This window comes from Manihot esculenta, chromosome 1 (genome assembly GCF_001659605.2).
Source record: "Manihot esculenta cultivar AM560-2 chromosome 1, M.esculenta_v8, whole genome shotgun sequence".
NCBI classification, from domain to species: Eukaryota; Viridiplantae; Streptophyta; class Magnoliopsida; order Malpighiales; family Euphorbiaceae; genus Manihot; species Manihot esculenta.
Genome location: NC_035161.2, coordinates 26226085 through 26250269, shown reverse-complemented (window position 1 = coordinate 26250269; position 24185 = coordinate 26226085). Strand labels below are relative to the sequence as shown.

General features: G+C 29.2%; 2 protein-coding genes and 1 non-coding gene across 3 annotated transcripts; 1 reads left to right on the top strand and 2 right to left on the bottom strand.

Annotated features, from left to right (window-relative positions):
* The first annotated feature begins 10807 nt into the window (after positions 1–10807).
* Positions 10808–10891, top strand: TRNAL-CAA. The gene has a single exon. It is a non-coding gene; the product is annotated as a tRNA-Leu (tRNA).
* Positions 10892–13452: 2561 nt separating this feature from the next.
* Positions 13453–14131, bottom strand: LOC110609202 (nuclear transcription factor Y subunit C-3). Its single transcript, XM_021748626.2, has one exon. It carries the CDS (start codon positions 14047–14049, stop codon positions 13696–13698), a length of 354 nt encoding a protein of 117 aa, XP_021604318.1. The 5' UTR covers positions 14050–14131; the 3' UTR covers positions 13453–13695.
* A 4701-nt stretch (positions 14132–18832) lies between these two features.
* On the bottom strand, positions 18833–21955 carry LOC110609190 (putative F-box protein At5g55150). The gene is made up of 3 exons (XM_043957620.1): positions 21765–21955; positions 21478–21571; positions 18833–20283 (listed from the first exon to the last, which is right to left on the bottom strand). Exons 1-3 carry the CDS (start codon positions 21902–21904, stop codon positions 19282–19284), a joined length of 1236 nt encoding a protein of 411 aa, XP_043813555.1. The 5' UTR covers positions 21905–21955; the 3' UTR covers positions 18833–19281.
* Between the last annotated feature and the right edge of the window lie 2230 nt (positions 21956–24185).

The following is a 24185-nucleotide window of genomic DNA, read 5'->3' as shown; positions in this document are numbered from 1 at the left end:
AAGTGAACGGTATATTGCTGCAGTTTCCTCTACCTTGAGAAAATTTTCACCTCGTTTTGCTTCAATTATTGCTTTCTTCTCTTCTGCTGCCTTGTGGTTTTCTGCTATTTTATTCTTGTTTTTCTCAACATATTTGGCCTTCTTCTTTTCCATTTTTTCCTGTCCATATACAAGATCATTCACACATCTTTCACCAGACTATTATTCCTTGAGCAGCATCAAAAGAATCAAACAATTTATGCTTCGTTGCATCAAGTTTTTAGAAGAAAAAGATCCTGATGCATTAAGCAATTCATGGTCAAGAAAGCCAATAGAATCTGTTACCTCGTACTTCTTTATTTTTGTTTCGACGTGTGCTGTCTTGGTGGTCTTCTTTGATGCAACAGCAGATAGCTTTTTGTGAGTTCTGATTGACAATACCAGAATGCTTCAAGTTGCTGTTATTCAAGAACTGAAGCTTATCATAGAGATGGAATTTAAAGTGTACATCTTACTTGTGCTCTACTTTAGCCGTCTCATTTTCTTCCCATCTCTTTAATTAAGGCATATCTTTTCTCAGATTCAACCTTTTCAAGCTCAGCATCTGAGACAACATGTCATGTTTTGCTAAAACAAATTTCAGGATTTAAGCATGGTAAGTTCAGCCTAGTACTTTGCACATACCTCTGTCAGTTGAAGTCATCTCCCTGCTAGGATCTTCAATCTCTGCCCCATTAGATAAGGAGTTTATTTTGAGATTCTTAATATACTATCAATCAGATGAATAATGCAGTACATGTATTTGGGAATTTTGTAGTTGTAAACTGAAAATTTTCTAATTAGCTTGCTTGAATTTCTAATTTCTTTAGTTGTCAAAAAAGTTTTTGATCATAGTAAAATACAACATAGAAAAATAAAGCCAGTCTAGATCATAAATTTTATGCTTTACCTGATAAAAATTTGGAATCTCAAATTCCCATTAATTAGGACAATAAATCCACGAATTCAGGAAGCATCCTGTCGACTACAACTAAAAGTAGAATATTTCCTGCAGTTGTAATTTTCATTCTCCAAAAACAGAATTCTATACAAAATAAATAAATAAATATATATATATATATATATATATATATATATCCTTTTTGGTTTCTCTGTGAATCTCCCAGGAACCAATCAGCAGAGAGAGAGAAAAACATACTTTCTGAAACTTGAGATACTGTTTCTGTTCCCTCTTGAACAGGTGTCATCTGATCTGGAGCTGGTGCAGACACAGACGAAGCTTCAGATTCCTCAGATTCAGCTCTCTTGTGTTTCTCTTCCTCCATAATACAATCTTTAAACTTAGCCACGACAACCCAAAAAATAGTATAACAAGAACAACAATAGGGAAGTTCCTAACAAGATGCTACAAAAACAAGCAAAGAAGCTAGAAGCCAATGAAAAAACAGGGGAACGAGGGAGAAGAAAGAAAGAAAACAGACGTAAGCTTCTGCAGAAAGTCTTGGTTGGTGGTAGTTAGAAACAGAAGTTGAGTATGGACAAAACAAGATGTGGGCTTCTCAAGGGACAAAAATCTACAGGCAATAGCAGTGTGTATCCATGCGTGAACGGACTGGCTCTATGGATTCTTTTTGAATCTTTGATCACATAGAACCAGCAGTTTCACCCATGGAAACCATAACTCTAATTCTTCCAAATAATGATGATGACGATGATGATTAAACTTTGAGTTTTAATTAGTCAATTTAATTATGGTACTCTTAGGACATTCTAAAATTAATCTCTAACGTTCATCATTGCATGGTTGGGAAATAAAAATTTGTATAGCCTTCGGTTTTCTTTTGATGGTTTTTGAACTTTTGTTGTATATGAACTAATTTAGATCGTACTCATGTATATTTAGAGGCGGAGCCAGCAAATTGTATTAATCTCTGCAATAAAACAGACCTTACAAAGTTGGGTGGTTGCAAAAACCATTTCCCAATGGAATCAAAATTTCTAGTAGCTTGAGCAAATAAATATGTTCCTTCATTAGCTAAGCGCGAAACAGCTGATCAACAACCATCATTCTATAACAAACTTTCCATATGCTTAATCTCTGTAATAACAATATCAAAAGAAGTGAAATCTGGTTCATCATCATTCAAAGCATTAATTAACTCTAGGCAGTCACTTTCAATAATTATTCTGCTCCATTCTTTATCATGAAGCCAACTCAACGCTTCTTTAACAGCAATTGCTTCGGCTATTCTGGGTGTGAAGTTACCTGGTATACAAAAATTACGTGCTGCCAATAATACACCAAACTCATCTCTGACTACGAGAGATAAACCAGTAGACGTGCCATGTACATCTGTTGCAGCGTCCACGTTCACTTTAACTCAGCTGGCTGCTGGTTTGTGCCATGATCGCGCCAACCCTGTTCGGTTTATCTGGGTCCTGGTCCCTTGAGCTTTTCGCCATTCATCTAGTGTGCGTCTTGCAGTTAACCAGGAATTCAACGGACTCTTGTACTTGTTATCCCAAATCACAGAGTTTCTTGAGTTCCAGATTGCCCAACAAATACCAACAGCAGGGCTAGCATTAATTCATATCGTTGGCGCAAGAGATCTCTTGTAGGCAGAATATTGTTAGTAGCTCGCCACACAAAATTTTTGATATGTGGGGGCAGAGGCAGAGACCATAACCGCTTCCACATGCCACTTCTATCCTGTGTGGCAACCATCGGTTCTTGAGAGACTAAACACTTATATGTCGAACGGACAGGGTATATACTTTCCTTATCAAACAGACAATAATTAGAGTCATCACTCCTTAAACTGATAAATTGCTAGAATTAAGTTTGCATCTCTGTTATTGAAAACCGATTCCACCAAATTTCTATTCCATGTACCTTGGCAAATGAGATCACTAACCATGAAAACCCCCTTAGCTGGATCGAATTCAGTGGTTACATACGGATTTTGATGATCATGTAGCCAAGGATCACACCAAATGGAGATATTTGAACCTGACTCAGTCTTCCAACAGAGACCATTCCGTAGCAGTTTCTGACTTTCAAGGATACTGCGCCACACATAGGTCGGATTTGATCCAAGCTGAGCTTCCATGAATGAAGAATTTGCGAAATATCTCGCCTTCAGTACTTTAGCCATCAAAGAAGTTGGTTGCTTAATTAATCTCCACCCAATACGTCCTAACATAGATACGTTGAACTCTCTAATTTGCTTAAAATTAATCCTCCATGGGACTTATACTTGCAAAGATGTGACCACACCATCCAATGTAACTTTGTTGAACCTCTCATTTCTACTCCACTAGGAATCTGCAAAAATTTTCTCTAGCTTATCAAATGTACTAACCGTGCGGTTGTCAAAACCGGTCAAAAATAACCTTTTTGATTATCAACAATTTTACAACTGCATATAGTGGCAAAATGATCGAATCAACAGAGAATTGATGCGTACCTATTTTCCTTATCAAAACCAAGCAAACAAACTGAAAGTAAATAAACTGAAAGTTAAATAAAAAATGAGGGTTTTGAGATTGATTGAATTAAACTAATACTGAAAGCAATAAAATAAAGCAAATAATTAAAGTAAAGGAATTTATATATGAGAAAAGTTCTAGTTGAAGAATTGGATTCACTTCAGTTGTTGGGATTAATCATTGATACTTAGGTTCTTTTGTTTGATTCAATAAATTAGTTATGGAAATGGAAGATGCTTCTCACCACCATATCCCTCCTTAAGCATAAATCAATTAGAGAACGTCTTCTAACTAATCTCTAATCAACAAGTTGCCAAGGAACGTCTTTTAGCCTTTGGCATCTAACAACTGTCAATTGCATTAAAAAATAGAGAGACCTAATTCTAGCTACCCAAACGCATGGTGATATTGCTAGATCATGCAATTTCCTTAGTTTTTACACTAAGAGTTACTTATGTTTGAATAATCCAAGCAATTACGGATTTAAAACTATCCAAACTAACAAATTATTACCTTGCAATCAAGAATCAATTGGCCCTATTGATCTAAATCACAAAGCAACGATAGAATTAAGCATGAAATTGCATAAATATTGAATAACAAAAGATAAATAATGTATGTTCAGATCTCCCAATCTGTAAAACAACTAAAGTTTCTCCTAATCTTCAACTAGAGAAAAAGGACCAAAAATAAAGAAAGAGATGAATAAGAGATGTGGCCGCTTGCAATCCTGTATGTGTATCCAAGGGAGAGTAGAAAAATTATGGGGAGGCTCCTTATGTGTCTTTTTATAGTTGAAAGTGTTGCCCTAGGTCTCCTTGATGAGGTGGAGCCTTCTTTTGAATTTTAAATTTTGAATCTTGATTACTTGGGGGGCAAGTATGTCTTCTTCAGATTTGGCTTCCTAAACAAGCTGAATTTTGAATTCTGAATTTTAAATGTGCATCTTCTTGAGATTTATCTTCTTGAGATTTACCTTCTTGAATAAGTGAAAGATTTCTTGAAGATTTGAAATTGGAATTTCAAATTACTCTGCTGAATGTACTTTCCTTATTTAGCACTTTCCTTATTTATCTTCACTTCAGCTGCAACTTGACTTGGGCAACAAACTTGTTCTTCTTTATCCATTTTTAGGCAGTTTTAAGAATATTTTTACTAAATTACCCTTTTATAACATTTTCTGCAAAATAAAATCAAAATCACAAAATTAGACAGAAAAAGTGTAAATTAACATTAATAACAACTTAATAAAATGGTATAAATTTGGACTGATCATGTACTTTTTGGTAGCAAAAATAAGAACATGACATAGTTGGGGATTGCTTGTAGGACCGTCTTGATAAAATCTCCTTTCCTGCTTTCGATAGAAGTTTGTTCTTCCAGGAATTCATACGCTTCCAAACCTCATCTTTAAAAAAATCCAAACACATCTTTCTTATTACGGCCTATAGCTGTTGGAAGTCCCAAGTAAGAGCCAAGGTTTTCATGTTTTGTTACTTGAAGGGTGAAGCAAATGGACTCCCTAGCTGCTGCTGTAGTATTTGGACTAAAATAAATCATAGACTTTGAGTAATTGACAGTTGTCCCTGAAGCGAGTTCGTATTCATGAACTGTTTTAACTGTACTTGCCTCATCTGTTGTTGCCTTGAAAAAAGCACACTATCATCTCCAAAGAACACATGAGAAATAATAGGAGCTCCCCATTTCACCTAACAACTATGCAACTCTCTTGAAATAACTCATGCCTCAATTAGAAGAGACAAAATCTCTACACAAAGAATAAACAAGTAAGGGCTACGAGGGTAGCCTTGCCGTAATCCTCTAGTTGGTGAAATATGTCCTAGCAAATGCCCTTGTTGCAACACCTGGTGTTGCAATTTTTTATTTAGCGAGGGATAATGCGCCACCGTTTTCAAAATTCTTACTTCACAGTACCATCTTGAATTCAGCGATAGCTTTCTTGACTAATTACAATTTACATATTAATTATTAATTATATTAAAATTTGTATAAAAATAAATTAAGTTAAAATTTTACCAATTATTTGATTCTAAATGGAAGATACTTATTAAATATTAGGACATAATTAATACAAATAGTTCATTGCATAATTACATGTAATGAATTCATCATGAGTATTGATTGAAACCCACGTAAGCTTGTAATTAATACTTTCTTTCCATGTAATTGATTATTTTCCTTCTTCAATTGGTTATCTACTTTCCTCAGTGTACCTTCTTCTCTTTCGGAATAAGAAAAAGAAAAAGGTTGTTACTTATATTTTCCACATTATTTACTTTTTCTTTTTATTTTCCATCAATTCTTTTTTATAATTATTTTCCACCAATCTAAAACATAAGGCAAGGGATCAAAATGGTGGTGATGCACCCACGTCGAACACAATGATGCACGTCAGTTGAGATCATACCATGTAATGGAATCACTGAATTGGAACTCCAGCTATGTAAAACTTTTAAAGGAATGGTTTTATTTTTCCAGTTATTATACATAAATATTTAATTTAGTTTTTATTAAACTAAATTTTGTGACACAATACTATATAAGGTTAAAGATGAATGAGTGAACAAATGAATGGAATCCAAGAAGACGAACCAAAATTTATCTTTCAGAAACCCAAGAAAAAGAATCAAGATTTCCATTAGCAGACAAATCGCAGCAACGAAAATGATATAATAAAATAAAACAAGACAATAGACAAAGAGTACACGCTTTGATCAGTATTCAGTAGTCTGTCTAATGCACAGATGTCTCTTCTCCGACAAAGGAAGCTGCCTTGTAATGATCACATGGCTAAACCTTCTCCCTTTCTCCCTCACTATCTTACACGCCATGCTAGAGTCAAAAACACTTTTCGAAAACCACTTCTCTTACACAGTTCACACATGTTTTATAATTTCCTCAATACAACTAGAAAGTTTGTTGCTGCTTGTTTGAAGAAAAAACATGGGCACTCTCGCCCATGGTATATATATCTCTTTATAAATATCACCCCCTTCTTGCTTCTGCTTTTGGGCTCAAACGTTAATTCTTCAACACTTTGCAACGTCTCCTCAACTTCTTCTTTGCTTGTTTTCTTTTTCTTTAGCTGAATTGTATCACACTTGGGGGCAAAGAATATGGATGTATTTATTCCCGAGGAGTATGTTATGCGGCGAAGAAGTGAGAAAAGGACAGCTGCAGCTGCTGGAAAGAAGTCAGAAGATCCGTCGAGAAAGAGGATTGTTGTTGAGGAGGGAAACGTCCGGCCACCACCTTTTAGGCTGGAGAATGAGTTAATTATCGCTAGCACTAGTCTCAGTACTGAAAATATTATTTTTAGTTGTTTCTCTGCATAAGTGGTCATCATGTAGCTTGAAATTTCTTTTTTTTTTTTTTCAAAAAAAGAAAACAATGCTCAACGGCTATGTTTTTTTAGTACATCGAGAAGATATCAATTGTTTGTGATCATACGAATTTTTATATGTATGCTTATAATGTAGACATATAAACTTCACTTTGGTCCACAAAATATAGATAGATAAAACTTCTCCGTGATGAAGAGATGAAATCAATGAACATTACTACAGAATAGCTTTCTAAAAGATTTATATTTTAAGATAAATAATAAATTTGTTATTAATAATTATTATTTAAATCAAAATTTTATTTATTCTTAAAAGTTATTATATTTATTTTTAATAATAAATTTTTCGTGATAAATAATTATTGGCCTATAATTTACTTTTAATTATTAATTTTTGAGACAGATATTAATATATTTTTATATGTTATATTATCTCTTACTAATAATGAAATTTTAAAGGTAAAAATATATTAGTCTCTAAAATATTATATTATTTATTTTTAATAATAGTTTTAAAATAAAAACTAATTGTTGTCTAAATATTATATTATATATTTCTAATTTTTTAAAATTAATTTTACTATATGAAAAATTTTAAGCACCTTTTGAATTTATTACTAAAATATTCATCGGTCCCATATAAAAAAATATTACTAACTAATTAATGATAAATGAATTAATTGTACAATGTAGTAAATATGTATATACTATAAAAAATTAAATAATAAAAAAAATTTAATTTTAAAAAATAAATATACAATGCAAATATATATAAATATATAGTTTTATGACATTTTATTTGTAAATGTTAAACGATTATAGTTAGTGCTGATACATGAAAACTGTTAAAGTTAAGCCGTAAGTTATCATTACAAGATAGGATCATATGGTAAGAACTAAATATGTAGAAAAAGCGGTCCATCCTAAGAAAGGAAGATTCAAACACCTCAAACACCTAAATCATTATTAAAAACTCGCCTTTTTCTCAACAGGGCGAGTCTCGGCACAAAGTTAGAGTTAATGAGCACAGTCTAGAGTATTTCCATTATATTTGTAATCACGGGATTACCAACCTATTAGTCGGCAATGTCCCTTATCAAGCAATCAGCTGCGTTACTACTGGGTTATCCAAAAATGTCATATTTATCTTCACCTTCTTACAGTATAAAAAATAAGAATAATCACAGAGGTAAAGGTATAATATTCTTTAACACTAAACATCTAAGCAATTCCTTGCATTTTCTATACACGTTGATACTAACTTAAGTATCGGAGTGGCTGCCGTAGGCACCCACTATCACCTCACATTTTCTTTATTGCAGGTTCTAGCCAACCGCAGCACAGTTTCATTCTGGCCACGTCATCCATCTAATCTCAGCAATACCATTTAATTTCGTTGTTGGAAAACCATTAAATTCTATTTGTTCATTTCGATTAAAACCGGTCTCTTGTTCCTTTTCCTTGTAAAAAAGGGATCGTCCCTTTCTAATCTCTCAAAATGGCTAAAATCGTACATGTCATTACGGGAGGACCTAATAAGGACAAAGGAAAGTATAAGCGCATGGTAGAGGATGTCTTGTCTGTCCATCAAGAACTTGCAGGATCTAGCCAACCGCAGCACAGTTTCATTCTGGCCACGTCATCCATCTAATCTCAGCAATACCATTTAATTTCGTTGTTGGAAAACCATTAAATTCTATTTGTTCATTTCGATTAAAACCGGTCTCTTGTTCCTTTTCCTTCTAAAAAAGGGATCATCCTTCTCTAATCTCTCAAAATGGTTGAAATCGTACATGTCATTACGGGAGGACCTAATAAGGACAAAGGAAAATATAAGCGCATGGTAGAGGATGTCTTGTCTGTCCATCAAGAACTATAGACCAAGTAAGAGGTAAGGTTCGGTCCTGCTAACAAAGCGATTGGATTCTTTAAAAACGACCCGCTGGTCATTAAGATCCTCTCAAAAAGGTATGAGGTAAGGCTGGTACTTGTAGATACAAGTAGTTCTGTTAATATTCTCATCTTAAATATTTTTAACAAGTTACGCTTAGACAAAAATAGTCTTGTCAGAGTTTTCTATCTTTTAGTAGAATTAGGAGATAAGACCGTGGCAGTTCTGGGTACCATCAATCTTCTCCTGGTATTGGTCAATGAGAAACATAGGTGAGAGTTGTATGTAGAGTTTGCGATAATAGATATTTCATTTGCGTACAATGTGATACTCGGTCGTAAGGTCCTAAACAGCCACTGTATCGTTATTAATATGGGTGCTATGTGTCTTAAGCTTCCAGTTCTAAGGGGAGCGGAGGTCCGAGATAAGCCGAGATTAGTCAAAGAAGGTTACAAACACAAAGCAAAAAATCTCAAGAAAGCAACCATGTCCATTGAATTACTGAAAAAGCTAGAATCTCACGTAAAACCAAAACCAGCAGACCCAATAGAGGAGGTCCATATAGGGAAGGAATAAAAGGTATGGCTCGGTATTGCACTAACCGGCGAAATAAAGACTCATTTGGTAGAGTTACTAAAGAATCGAGTGTTAACTTTCGCTTGGTCTCTAAAGGATGTAATAGGTGTAGACTTGAATCTTATCACTCAAAAGCTATCTATTGACAAGAACGTTAAACCAGTCCAACAAAAGAAAAGAAGCTTCACAAAAAAAAAAAAAACAGTAGGTGATCAAAGAGGAGTTTGATAAGCTTTTGAGAGCTGGGTTGATAAAGAAAGTACAGTATTCCACATGTCTGGCCAATGTAGTCTTGGTAAGGAAAGGTAATTAATAGTAGAGAATGTGCATGGACTTCACTGACTTAAATAAAGTATGTCTGAAAGATCATTACCTATTTCCATCCATTAGCAGATTAGTGGACCCGACCTCAAGTCATGCGGTGGTCTCTTTCCTTGACGTTATCTTAGGATACCACCAAATCATGATGGATACCAAAGATGCAGAGAAGACTGCGTTCATAACAGACGAAGGAGTTTATTGCTACAAGGTAATACCTTCTGGTTTAAAAAATGCAGGAACCATGTACCAAAGATTGGTGTCAGAAATTTTTAAGGACATGGTGGGATTAATCATCGAAGTGTATGCAGACGACATAGTGGTAAAATGTCGAACATTGGAAGAACGCCCGGAGGATATCCAGAGAGTCTTTAATGTCCTGGACAAGACGGACATGAAGCTGAACTTGAAAAAGTGTACTTTTAGAATAAAAACTGGGAAGTTTCTAGGATATATCATTTCAGAAAGGGGCATAGCAGTGAATCATGAGAAGATCAACGCTATCCAAAACATGCAAGCATCCAAAACCATCAACAAAATACAACGGCTAAATGGGCGAGTCACTGCCCTAGGCATTTATATCATGTTCAGCCAGAAAATTCGTCCCGTTCTTCAAAGCCTTAAAAGGCAAAGGTAAGTTTGAGAGGGAGAAAAAGTATACAAAAGCATTTAAAAGTTTAAAAATCTTTTGATCATCTCCTCCGTTGCTAAACCCGCTTATCAAAGGCGAGGTTTTATTTTTATATTTGTCTGTGACATAGAAAACAGTTTGCTCGGTACTTGTTTGCGAAAACAATGGGAAACAAAGTCCAATATATTACGCCAGCCAAGTTTTTGAAAGGGGATAGTTAAATTATCCTCTTAAAAAATTGGCATTTGCAATATTTATATCAGCCATAAAATTACGACTATACTTTAAATCACACACCATAGAAGTCAAAATCGATTGCCCTCTGCGAAAGGTTTTACACAAGCTAGAATACCAACATATATATATATATATACATTTGTAAGTATCACCATATATTTGAATACTTATAAAATAGGTGAACTATATAATTATATTTTTCAAGTTAAACAAATTGAATGAAATTAAAACCAATGTTTAAATTGAAAGAATTTTTTCTTTTTTTTTGAGTAAAATGAAAACATGACAAAAAATATTTAAATAATGTGAACTGAACGTGTAAGTCAGGATGGCCGAGTGGTCTAAGGCGCCAGACTCAAGTTCTGGTCTTCGTGAGAGGGCGTGGGTTCAAATCCCACTTCTGACATTTTCTTTTTATTCAATTTTTTTTTCAGACCTTTATATGCTTTCCTAATTATCACATAATTAAGAATATCAATACTGGAGTAGTATATAAATTATCTGAATTAAAATTTATCATAAACCCTACTATCTATTCCCAATATTTAAAAAAATATATAGATAATACACCTACCATAAATCATATTTTTTGAAATTTGCATTAAGCTTATTTAATTACAGACATTAATCAATTAATCAGTGAAAATTGCAGTTTATTGGATTGATTACTATGCATGGACGGCCAGGGGGTGATATTCCACTTATACCAAAATTGTAATAATGTTAGTTAATTAAGGATTGAAGACAAACATGAGAGTTAATTAATATATAATTAGTGTTAATTGTTCAGTCAAAGTTAAATGTATTTTGGCTGTTGGCTATTTTGTTTTTCCAAAAAGACGACTTGTCGCTTGTTTTGCCTGTGTAGTTTATTCAATTCAATTCAACATCTTGTTAATTGGGAGTAAAATTAATTTTAATTTTAGAAAATTTATAATAATTTATTTAAAATTCCCATATTTTTTGACATATTAGTGTTAAATAGACTAGTGAAAATAAATATAAAAATATTTTAAAATTTTTAAAATGAGAAATACTTTAAAATAAAAAAAAATCTAAAAAAAGAGTTATTATGATTTTTTTTTTTTTTTTATCATGTGCATAGAACATGATCTTTGGATAGCCATATCGACAGTTTACAACATGAATGCAGGCGAGGCAAACATCTATCAACTCCCATAGGCTCTAGCTATCTTAAATTTCTAATTAATGATACTCAATTTGGAGTTTTTGGATAAGGAGAGATGAGAAAATTAAAACAGTTATATGATTTATTTAATTTTATAGTTACATTATGACGGCTTGCACTTAAGAAAGCAGGTGGGAAAGATTCCCACATCGACAGCGTAATTAGCAAGAATTTACAGAATTTCCTTGAAATTTCATAAAATTCGTATTTATTAAAATTTTAATAATAAATTAATTTTTAAATTTAATTTTTATATAATAAAATGTCTCTGAATGGTCAAAATATTCTTTTAAGTGGTATTTTTTTTTTGTAATAAAAAATTATTTTATTCATTATTTTAATAATAAAAAAATTGAAAGGTTACTATTTTAATTTTTGAAGATGAATGAACTTATAGTTTTATCAATTATTTTTCTTATTTATAATCATAATAAATCATTTTAATTTTTAAAACATAAAAATCATTATTCTATAAGTATACAAATTAAAAGTTAAAATTCATAATTTTAATAATTCTTAAAAATTAATTTTTATGTTCTGTAGGTATAAAAATTTTAATTTTAATTTTATACTTAATTAAAAATTAAAAGTTAATCTTTATACTTATGTATTATAGTTGGAGTTCTTCTAAATTGATTTTCATAAGTATAAAAAATTTTATACTTAATTAAAAATTAAAAATTAATTTTTATATTTGCATATCATAACTAAGAATCCATCTAAATTGATTTTTATAAATATAAATATTTATATGTTACAAAATATTAATTTTTAAAAATTAAAATTATTTATTATAGTAACAAAAAAAATAATGAATAAAATTCGTAACTTCACATATTTTCAAAATTAAACTGGTAATCTCTCAATTTTTTATTATTAAAATAATAAATAAAAATAATTGGATTATGTCAAACCTCACAGACATCCTCTAAATCACCCATATATAAATTCTAATATGAAAACTACTAATAGAACCAAATAATAAATATGTCTAAAAATATTAGGGTTAGTCAATTTTAATTATAATATTAAATAATATTCTATTTATCTCATAATTTTTACCACTTTATTTTTTTACATATATTAAGAAAATAATTTTTTAATTATACTCATCTTAAAATTATTAAATTTTATTAAATATTAAAAAATAATTTGAGAAATTTTTAAAAATAAAATAAAATTATAATAATTTATTTATATTATTATAACGTAAAAAAAATGGACACCAATGAAATAATTTATTATCTATCCACAATAACCTAATTAAGCATGCAATGTGCTTTGTTTTTCTTTTCAAAAAGTTTAGGTATAAACACTATGCAATTAATTAAGAATGAATAAATATGCTCAGTGACTTTTGTATAAATATAAGAGTTAAATATATTTGAATAAAGTTATAAATACAAAAAATATATGCAATTAAAAATAAGTTTATGAATTAATTCAGAGCGTTAAGATTAGTGGTTTCACATTTTTTTTAATATTTTATATTTTATTAGGCTGATCCGATACGAATAAAATTTAAAAATAATAAATCTTATATATTCTCACTTTTATTTTAAAATAATAAATAATTAAAAACTCAAATATTGATTTTGAATTCAAATTCTGCATTAAAAAAAAATAAATAGACTCTTTTGAAAAAATTAATTGAACTCAAATTCTTTCCAAATTGAAATAGGAAACAACTCAATAATAATAATAATAATAATAATAATAATAATAATAATAATAATAATAATAAAATTTTGAAACCCAACCAATGAGAATGGAAATTCTTACCCAATAGCCAATGGGATGCATCAACTTTATTTTATACCTCAAAAAGAAACAAATTAATGAGTTGACATAGGTTGGGATAATGATCTTGCCATCAAAATTTCAGTAGAAAATTAAGATGAAGCTTAATAAATAGTAGAATATCAGAAAACGATTGTAGCTAATTTATTCTGATAATGGAGGAATAGTCAGAAAGACGAGGATATTTGCTTGAGAAGGAATATATATGGTGCATGATCGAGTCATGAGCCGATTTCCTCAGTGTTATCCGTGGAGTTGCTTGAATTATTAGCCACCAAATTAACGAGAAAATCAAAGATATCAGTGGCTATAACAGCAGAGGCAACATCCTCTTTATGAAGAGTCCTTCTCTTGCCTTGCATGGTCACCATCCAAGACCTTGTTGTTAGCTCTTCAATGAAGAGCTCACATGCCTTTGAGAAAACAATTGGGGCTTCCCCAGAGATCATCTTCACATCATCTCCTGATTTCTTCATGATCTTCTTGATCCTTGCCAGAGGCAATGAGTGAGGCCCAGTTCTCGCTGATAAGCCTCCGCTGAGTAGTAATCCTGAGTACCTCCCAGCTTGCCTCATGTCTTCTTTTGGAAGGATTAGTTTCTGATGAGTTATGGGTTCTTGTAGAAAATTTATTCAGGGAACAACAGCAAGTAAAGGATTAATGGTGAGTGATTGCATGAAGAGAATAATATTGAATGGCTTTACTTATAGGTTAAGTTTTGTGGTGCTCAAGGCCGGCAGCCTGATTTGGCCGGCTAGCTAATAAGACTAGTCATTTACTATATAATAAAATTCTCAATTCGTCTTCAAAAAATTGCATTCTAGACATGACATTTTGAACCAATAGAAAAAAAATTAAAAAAGAAAAAATAATAATCTTTACAGATTAAATGGTAATAAATTTTTATTCTTGTGCAAATCTCTTGATATAATAATAACTCAGCAAATTAATTTGATAAATGATATGCAATGCTGTTACAATTTTTACAAATAGAAAGGGAGGGGTGATTCTAATACTGTAGCAATCGTCAGCTTCTCATGCAGGAATAATCCTCGGAGAGTTACTGACGATGATGGCCGACGCCAAGGACAAATGTCTTCAGTTTAGACAAGGCGTATCCAAACAAAACATAATTATTAACTAATTATAAATCATTTAAATTAGTTAGGTTGCTCTTCCACTTGCTGATTGGCAGTTGTGGCCTCATTACAAAAAGTGCTAGTCTGTTGGGATATGCTCTGACCTTGCTTCAATTACTAATTCAGGATTTTTTTTCCCATTGCTTCTAAATGTTGAGATTTGGTCTAAGCTTATAGATTAAAGAATGATGGTCAGAACTATGTTATTACATAAGCAAGAGGATATTCCAAACATAATTAATTATTTTTTTAAGCCAACCTATGTCATGGGTTCTCATTTAATAGAAAAATTATAAAAAAAAAATACTTTATGATTTGAAGTATTTTTTAAATAAAACTATGTAATTTAATTTATAATAAAAAAAGTTTATATAGTTCATACCACTGATAAAATGAAATCTTTCCTCTAATGCTATATTATACCAGATGATGTCAAATGTATTAATGATGAGCGGCTTGCTAATTCTGCTATTGTGACTTGCTTGAATTTTAACATAGTGCTCTATTTGCATGATTACTTTGCCAAAGAAGGAGTGTTTTTTGGTTAAAGCTATCCCTTTAGATGGCAGAACTGTGCTGCTTTAGTTTGAGAGCCAAGAAATCATGGAAGCCTTTTTAATCAATGATGCAGCATGCTAAAACAATGATTCACCGACATAAAGCCCTACAAGGCTGTTTACGCTAAAGACAAGAAAATGGCATACAACGCCATTTTGATGAAGAATTTTTTTCTTACTTCATAAAATGGGTTTCATAATATGATCTTGAAAGGGAACTTGTAAAATAGAGAAAAAAAAAAAAAAAGAGTCAAGGCCCTACTAGATGCTTTCGGTGAATACCTTCTGACACTTAAGTTAAATCTGCAAATTTTAGAGATAAGGTTAATTTTATCAAAGTTGCAGAGAAAATAGAGGAGGAGAGGAAGAAGAAAAAAAAAGAGAGGAAGATTGCCCCTTTATTCTTGAAACCAAATATTGCAGTTCCTCAATTTCTTTTCTGTTTATTAGGAATATTTAGGGTACGACAAATTTAGAATGGAAAAGCGTGGATGCTATCGGGAGATCTGGTAAATTTTATGACTTTCTATTAAATATTAAGTTTTCAAATAATTAATTATTCATAAAAAATATTTGTTTATCATTATTTTTTCATTGTATAATTTAATCTAAATTAAATATAACTAAAATAAAAATATAATTTTTAAATTTAAAAAATTATATTATAATTTTAAAAAAAAACTCAATATTGACATTGCATTCGTTATTATCAAATGTAAGACTTCCCACATCGTTTCCCTCCTTTTTTTTATTTATAATAATAATGCATTTTTAAAATAAATTAATAAAATATCAAAATTCATTATAATCTACAAAGTTTAAAAGTATAAATTTAATTAAAAAATAATGTATAAATTATTTTTATCAATATAAGCTATGTTAATCAACTTAACTTAAAATCATTAAAATACTTAATTTAGCCGATTTCATCTTATATAGTTAATTTTATTTATCAAAAAATATATAATTTTTTAGTTAAATATATGCGATGCGAATGATGAATTTTTTATTTAATAAATTAAAAATATTAAAAATATTTTATATAAATAAAATTAACCTTATAAAATTAGAAATAAATAGCACTTAATTTAATAGTACGTTTATTTGAGTAAATTCGAGAAAACTTAAATTATATTCTTCAATTTTTAATTTTTATTTAAAAAAATTAAAAATAAATAATATAATATTTTAGAGACTAATAAATTTTTATTTTAAAAAATTTATTATTAAATACATATAATATAATATATAGAGAATAATTATTATTTACTTTAAAAATTAATTATTAAAAACAGATAATATAATGTTTAGAGAATTAATAAATTTTTGTCTTTAAAAAGTTATTATTAACAATAAATAAAATATAATCTAGAAATAAATAAAATTTTAACTTAAATAATAAATTTATTATTTATCTGAGACTATGTGTCTCTAAAAAAAACTATTTTGTAGTAGACGTGTATGGATAAACGCAGGAAAAGCCTGGTACAGTTAGTACCGGTGGAGTTCTTCATAATTGTGAGGGTCATTTTCTTTGTATGTTTTATATTCTATTGGGCAACACACTTTAATTGTGGAGCCCACTTTGCTCGTGGGAATGATTCTCACACTGTTTTGCAAATATAATTGAGATTGAATATATATTAGTTAAGTTATAAATTTTTAAATAAATTAAATTAATTATTTTAAGTTAAAAGTGAAAAATAAATTTAAAAATTATTCAATTTAGATTAAATTGAATCGGAAAATTATGCGAAGCTGGACAAAATTTAGTGAAAAAGATTTTGAAGATTTTTGCACTTAATATGCAAAGCCTAGGTTGAATTATGCTTGTTTGGATTATGGAAATATTGGTGCATGTCATGTTAAGTTTTTCTAGTTTTTATATATTTTTCTTATAAAAAAATACATATTTGTTTGATTAGTAAAATTATTTTTAATTTAAATTTTATATTTTTAATTAAAAATTAATTTCTATATTTTTATAAATTAATTTCTGAATATTATATTTATAAATTAATCTATGCTTTTGTAAATTTTAATACGTGAAAAACAAAAAAAATAAAAATTGAAAAAACAATATCTTGTTTCCTTTTTACTCTAAATGAAAAAAAAAATTTACTAAAGAGGAGAAAGTTAAACAAGAAAGGATACTTTGGCCTTGAATTTGATTGTATATTGTATTATAATTTTTTATTTAAGTTTTATTTTACTTTTATGTTTTAAATGTAAAACTTTAAAATTTAATAAATATATGATAAGATTAATTTATACAAAATATAAGCATAAGTAATTATAATATTTAAATATTAATTTATAAAAATACAAGTATAATTATAATTAAAAAAATTATTTTATTAATAAAATAAAAACATTATAATTAAAATTAAAAATATAAACATTAAATTATATGTGTTATAATATAATTTATTGTAATAAAAAATTATTTTTAATTTAATTTTTAAATATCACAATAGTATTTAATGGTGGAGAAAAAAATTAAAATTTCATTTTATTAACCACATGAGACTATGCGTTAGATTGGCTCTTCGGTTACCAAAACTTCTTGACCAAACCCAATAAAAAATATATTAAATGAAGAATTTTTTTTTTTTTTAATTTAAGATTTTTAGGCATGCCATCTTTAAAATCTTACCATGATATTTCCTTTTCAGTTGTTTTGTTACTGTGATAGTAAAGACATATGTAATAAATAATTAAGGTTATAATTTTATTAAATATAAAATAAGTTATTTTTTAAAATATACAATAAAAACTTAAGATTTTTATATTAATTTCAAGTAATTATTTTAATAATATTAAGATAATAATTTATATCAATAAAAAACAATTAAAAAACAGAAAATTTGAGTATTGAATAAAATTTTAAAATAATTTTTTATATGAAAAAAATAAGCTAAAATGCACAAGTAATGATCATAATAAAAGGCTATTTACAAAAGCTGCTTTGCTAATCTGTTTTTTTTTTTCAATCTTATTTGAAATTATCCTATTTATTTTTAGATGCAATAGATATATTATTCTACCTTTTATTAATTAATACTAACATTTTATTATAATAAAATTTGGGGAAAATATTCAAAATAATCTCAAACTTTCCAATTTTTTTATAATCAGAATCCAAACTTTTAAAAAGTTCAAACTTCAACTAACTCAAATGACTTTTAGATCATTTCTAACATAATTAATTTAAATTATTTAATTAATTATAGTTAAAACTATAATAAACCTTCACCATTCTCTTTTTCCCTCTTAATTTGATGATATCTCTATTGTAATCTTGCTGTGATGTATTGAATAATTTTTTATTAGTAATAAATTCTTATATTTTAATTTAGAGAATAATATAATACAGATATTATTTTAATATAAATTAAATTATAAATTTTAAAGTGAAAATGAATAAATGTATAAAATACTTTATTGATATTTTTTCCTTTAATTTACTAGTGTGTTTGGTAATTCCACCTATATTTTATTTTCTTTTCTTTTCTTTTCAATAACACTTTCTCCATACTATGATTTTAAAAAAATATAAAAAATATTGAAAAAAATAAGTATTTGGGAAATTTGTTGCAATATTTATTTGGACCAATAATAAAGATGTACAGAAAAGATAATATTTTATTAGAATTGAAAGTATGAATTTGGATGGGATTTAGAAGTAGAACAAACTACTACAACCACAAAACAGAAACAAAGAACACATGAGGACCATAATCCAAAGAAAAGCTAAAAATTTCTCCTATCTAAAAAAGATAGACTGTTGAACTCTCTTAAGTTAGCACATCAGCCATGAAACCTGCGCCAAATTTTCTATCCTGCTTGCTTGCGACTGCTGAAAACCATGTGCTGCACACTGCACTCAAAGTCTCAATTCGTTTGGGTTATGAAATTTATTTGAGTTTTCAGAAATTCTCAATTGTAAAAATTTCCCACGGAGATTCAAACTAAAACTTTCTTCCATAGAGCAAGAAAGATCAGACCAACTAAATTTTCTCTCTTTTTTTAACCAGAATTTATTTGGACTTGTAAAATCAAAGCTCAATGCTGAACCAAATTGCTCATCGACTCAAATATAGGGAAGACTTCAGAAACCAGGCTGAACCCATAAGGCTGGACTACCATGATTCACATATGCATCCTTGAAAAGGGGCTCAGTGCATCCATATGTGAGGTTGTAGACACCAACGTCTTCTATTTCTGCAGATAAATCTTCAGCATAATATATGCAATTAGGCTTGCATCCAGATCCACAATGAGCTGTAATGAAGAAAGAAGATGAATGTTCTCCCAAGAACAGTGCCTTATTCCCCAAGTTCTTCACTACTCGCCATCTTTTTTCATCAAAGTCCTGTTTCAAAATTTCAAACTTGCAACTTTGATATCTACTATCAGACTCACCAACAACGCGACGTACTTGTTTCATCCGCCTGACTATCATTATTGCTCCTTCTGATTCAACCACATAAAACTGAATCCACCTGGCAGGTGCCCCGTGTATAAGCTGAAGCCGCCTCCTTAACTCCCATATTGCTCTAAACTTTGGTTCTAGTTCCGAAACTAGCTGAACATTTGCAGCTGAATTAGGACCTTTAAAATCAACTGCCAAAACCCTAAACTTTTCATCAAGAACACAAAATTGTCCCTTGTAATTTATTAGATCGGTGCAAGGAGAAGAACCCAAATCGATTTTCGTCCATTCTTCATCTCCAGGTCTGCAGCAGGCCAATTTTTTATCATCTCCATAAATAGCCATCACCCTGAAATCTGAAGTCCTACTAGGATTGGATGATAATACAAATTTACTTATTTTATCAATATAGAAATATTTACCATCTTCTCCATCTGGATATCTTATAAATTGAGGCAGTGAGATCTTTAGATGAGAAATAGGATGCACAAGGCTGATTACCCTATGAAATTCGATGATCATAAGCCATCCTTGGGAGGATAGGCACTGCTTACCTTTGGCTTCTGGCAGTAAAAGACGATAAACTCTGCCTCTGTAGAGGCTCAAGAACTCCCGGGATTCACTGCCAGTGCCATTTTTCTCAGGAAGAATGAGCCAAGGAGCTGTGTTTGACGATCTCTGAGCAATTTTTCAAATCATGCAATATTTTAAAAAAAATTATCAATTCAGACAGGATCCGAAAATATTTTCGGATCCTGTGTGTCAACGTAGCGTGTGAACACGCTAGTTCGACAGCCAGAGTGTCGAACAAATAGAAGTTCGACACTCTGAGTGGTGAACTCATACTTATTCAGCTTGTTCGGCACTCAAAGTGCCGGACAAGCTGAATTTACGCTCCCCCCAAACAGTGCCATGCAAGGTTTGCAAGCATGCTTTCTCTTCGACACTGTAAGTGCCGAAGAAAGCCATGCTGCCACATGCATGCAAGCATGCTTATGCATGCAAGCATGCTTTTGCATGCAAGCATGCTTTTGCATGCACTTGCATGCATATGCAAAGATTTATAATTATATTTTTTATTAATTTATCTCTAAAATAAAATTAAAAATTATAATAAAGTTAATCTTTTTTAAAAAATATAATAAATTAAATTAACAAAATATTTAATTCGATTTGTATTTTCTTTTTAAAATTTTTAATTTTTTTTAATTTTTATATTATAATATTATATAAATTTATTAATATTAATTTTATTTTATGTTAAGTTAATTTAAATAATTTTTAATATCTAATAAAATGTAATTTTTTAAATAAAAATAATTAAGAAAATAGAATTTAATAATTTTGAAAAAATATAATTAAAATTGAAAAAATAAATTATATTAATATTTTATTATATAAAATATATTTTTTATTATTATATTTTATTATAAATATTAATATAATTTATTTTATTATATTTTTTCAAAATTATTAAATTCTATTTTCTTAATTATTTTTATTTAAAAAAATTACATTTTATTAGATATTAAAAATTATTTAAATTAACTTAACATAAAATAAAATTAATATTAAAAATTATTTAAATTAACTTAACATAAAATAAAATTAATATTAATAAATTTATATAATATTATAATATAAAAATTAAAAAAAATTAAAAATTTTAAAAAGAAAATACAAATCAAATTAAATATTTTGTTAATTTAATTTATTATATTTTTTAAAAAAGATTAACTTTATTATAATTTTTAATTTTATTTTAGAGATAAATTAATAAAAAATATAATTATAAATCTTTGCATATGCATGCAAGTGCATGCAAAAGCATGCTTGCATGCATGTGGCAGCATGGCTTTCTTCGGCACTTACAGTGTCGAAGAGAAAGCATGCTTGCAAACCTTGCATGGCACTGTTTGGCGGGAGCGTAAATTCAGCTTGTTCGGCACTGTGAGTGCCGAACAAGCTGAATAAGTATGAGTTCACCACTCAGAGTGTCGAACTTCTATTTGTTCGACACTCTGGCTGTCGAACTATCGTGTTCGACAGTCTGACTGTCGAACACGCTACGTTGACACACAGGATCCGAAAATATTTTCGGATCCTGTCTGAATTGATAATTTTTTTTAAAATATTGCATGATTTGAAAAATTGCTCACGATCTCTTAGAATTTTCCTCCGAAGCTACCTCGTTCCATGCACGAGACACCAGGCTAAAAGCAAATAAGTCTTCGAAGGAGTTTATCTTTTGGGCTATCTGAAGCAGGAGGTCACTAGGGAGATCTGACCAATCTGACATGGTGAAAAGGCTGATGATTCACGAGCAGCTAGGGTTTTTGATGGGATTTCAATAATAATATAGCGGCTAGAATTGTAAAACTAGGGTTTGGACTTTGGGGGAATCCTTCACCTATACGGAAAAGTAACCTCACACAACTTAGTATAGCCAAGTTAAATTTTATTAACAGGTGTTTAAATTTCAATAACTCTCTTCCTTTTTTTTCAGAAAAAAAAAAGTTAAATATAAAGAAATACATAAATATAATTAAGAGGGGAGATGAAAAAAATTAAAAAAGTTTTATCGTTATTTTAAAAAAAAATAATTTTAGCCTAATATACAATTTAATTTTTAACTAAATTAATTTAATGTAAAATATAATAAAAAAATAAATAGTTAAACATAATTTTTTTAATATTTTTTAAAAATTAATAACGGAACATATTAATTTTTATTAAATTATCTATTATTAAATTCCCTTATAAATATTAAAATTAGTAAGAAATTATTAATCCATTAGTATCGGATTAGCAAAGATTTTTAATATTGAATGTGAATCCATTATTGCTAAGATCCATTATCAATATCCAACATAAACATTGTGGTTAGATAGATTTGTTTGCTGGTAAATATCCTCATCAAGTTGCTAAGATCAAGAAATCTTGAAGCTGCAATCCGCACATGAGTTAGGATATTGTTATCCTCAATAATTAAGATATAACGTTTAGATTCAAATTTATTTAAATAATTTTTAAATTTATTTTTTATTTTATTTAAAATAATTAATTTAAATTTTATGTATTACCTATTATATATAAATTTTTTTTTTTAAACCGAGAATGTGAGACATGATTGAAACGCGGCCAAAATCTTTGTGCATTGAAGCTGTGGCTTAGCCTTGTTTCTCCTAATTGGGCTTTGCACGCACTCTTACAAGCCCCATCCAATATCTATTTTCATCAATGTCTTATACTCGCAGCATGATGTCAAAAATTAGAACCATTGGTAGTTTCGGTTCAGAATTTATCTAAAAATTGAAATCTTAGTACAGTTTCGACTCTGATTCCTTTGTCAGTTTCAAATTTGGTTTGAATTCCAATTCTTGAAATGATTTTATGTAATTATTTTAATGAAAATTCATACTAATTTACTATTTAAACTCTAAAGTTGGTTGTTAATAAGTATTATATTATATAATATACACTTAAATTATTTCTCCATTAGTTAAAAATAAAAGCCCAGTTAAAATAATAAAAACAAATTTTGTTTGATGCAATTTTTTTGAAATTTGGAATTCAACAATCAAGTATACTCAAAATTTTTGCTTATTCGATTTATTATAAATTTAAAATATAAATAAATGAATTTTATTTATTTTTTTTAAATAATTCTTTTTTTTTATAAATGACAATTTTTTTCCTAATCACAACTACTTGTCTGCCCTAAGGCTTTGTAATTATGTAGCTAAAGCTAGATTAGGCATGTGAATTAGGCCCATACCTTCCTTAAGACACACTCAATACATATGCTGAATTCTTTGATCATGTGAGATTTGTAGGGTTTTAAGTTGTCTTAATCTTTGCACGTGATGGTTTCTTTCTCCGCATTTCCACTACAGCATATCTTTGCATCTATTCTTGCCTTATTTTTCCAATATATTCTTTTTTTTTTTTCTAAGTGAATTTTGAAAACAGTGGGACATTACCTGAGAAATATGAGTGTGAATGGACCAGACCAGACCAGCTTTCGTGTTGTCTCTCATGTGTGCTCATGATTATAATGGTCTCAATTTCTTTTACTTTATCTCTTTGTTGTAGATAAGATCATTCATTACATGTCTTCTCTACTCATCTTAATTTGTGATATATTTTCTGAATACTGTTCATTTACACTTTCAACTTTATTATTATGTCTATGTTGATGAATTATAAAAAGAAAAAGGCAAAGAAGACTTTATCTCAATTCTCGTGACTGCTTTCTCTGTTACTCTTTCCGTTGCCCTTATATCTCTAAAATGGTCTGTTCATTAAGCATTCCTTCGATCATCTCTTCAAAATTATCCGATACACGTATAATTCAAAAGTCTAGGGTTTCTTCTGTAAATATCAACTCTTTTTTGGATTCATTTGTTTCAAAGATATATTTTCTAATGTTTTAAAAACAAAATAAGTTATTTTTAATGAAAATAACTTTAAAAATCTTATTAAAATTATATATATAAATTTATTAATATTTTTTATTTTTTAAATTATAATTAAATAATAAAAAATAAATTATTTTGTAAAAAAATATTTTTTTTATA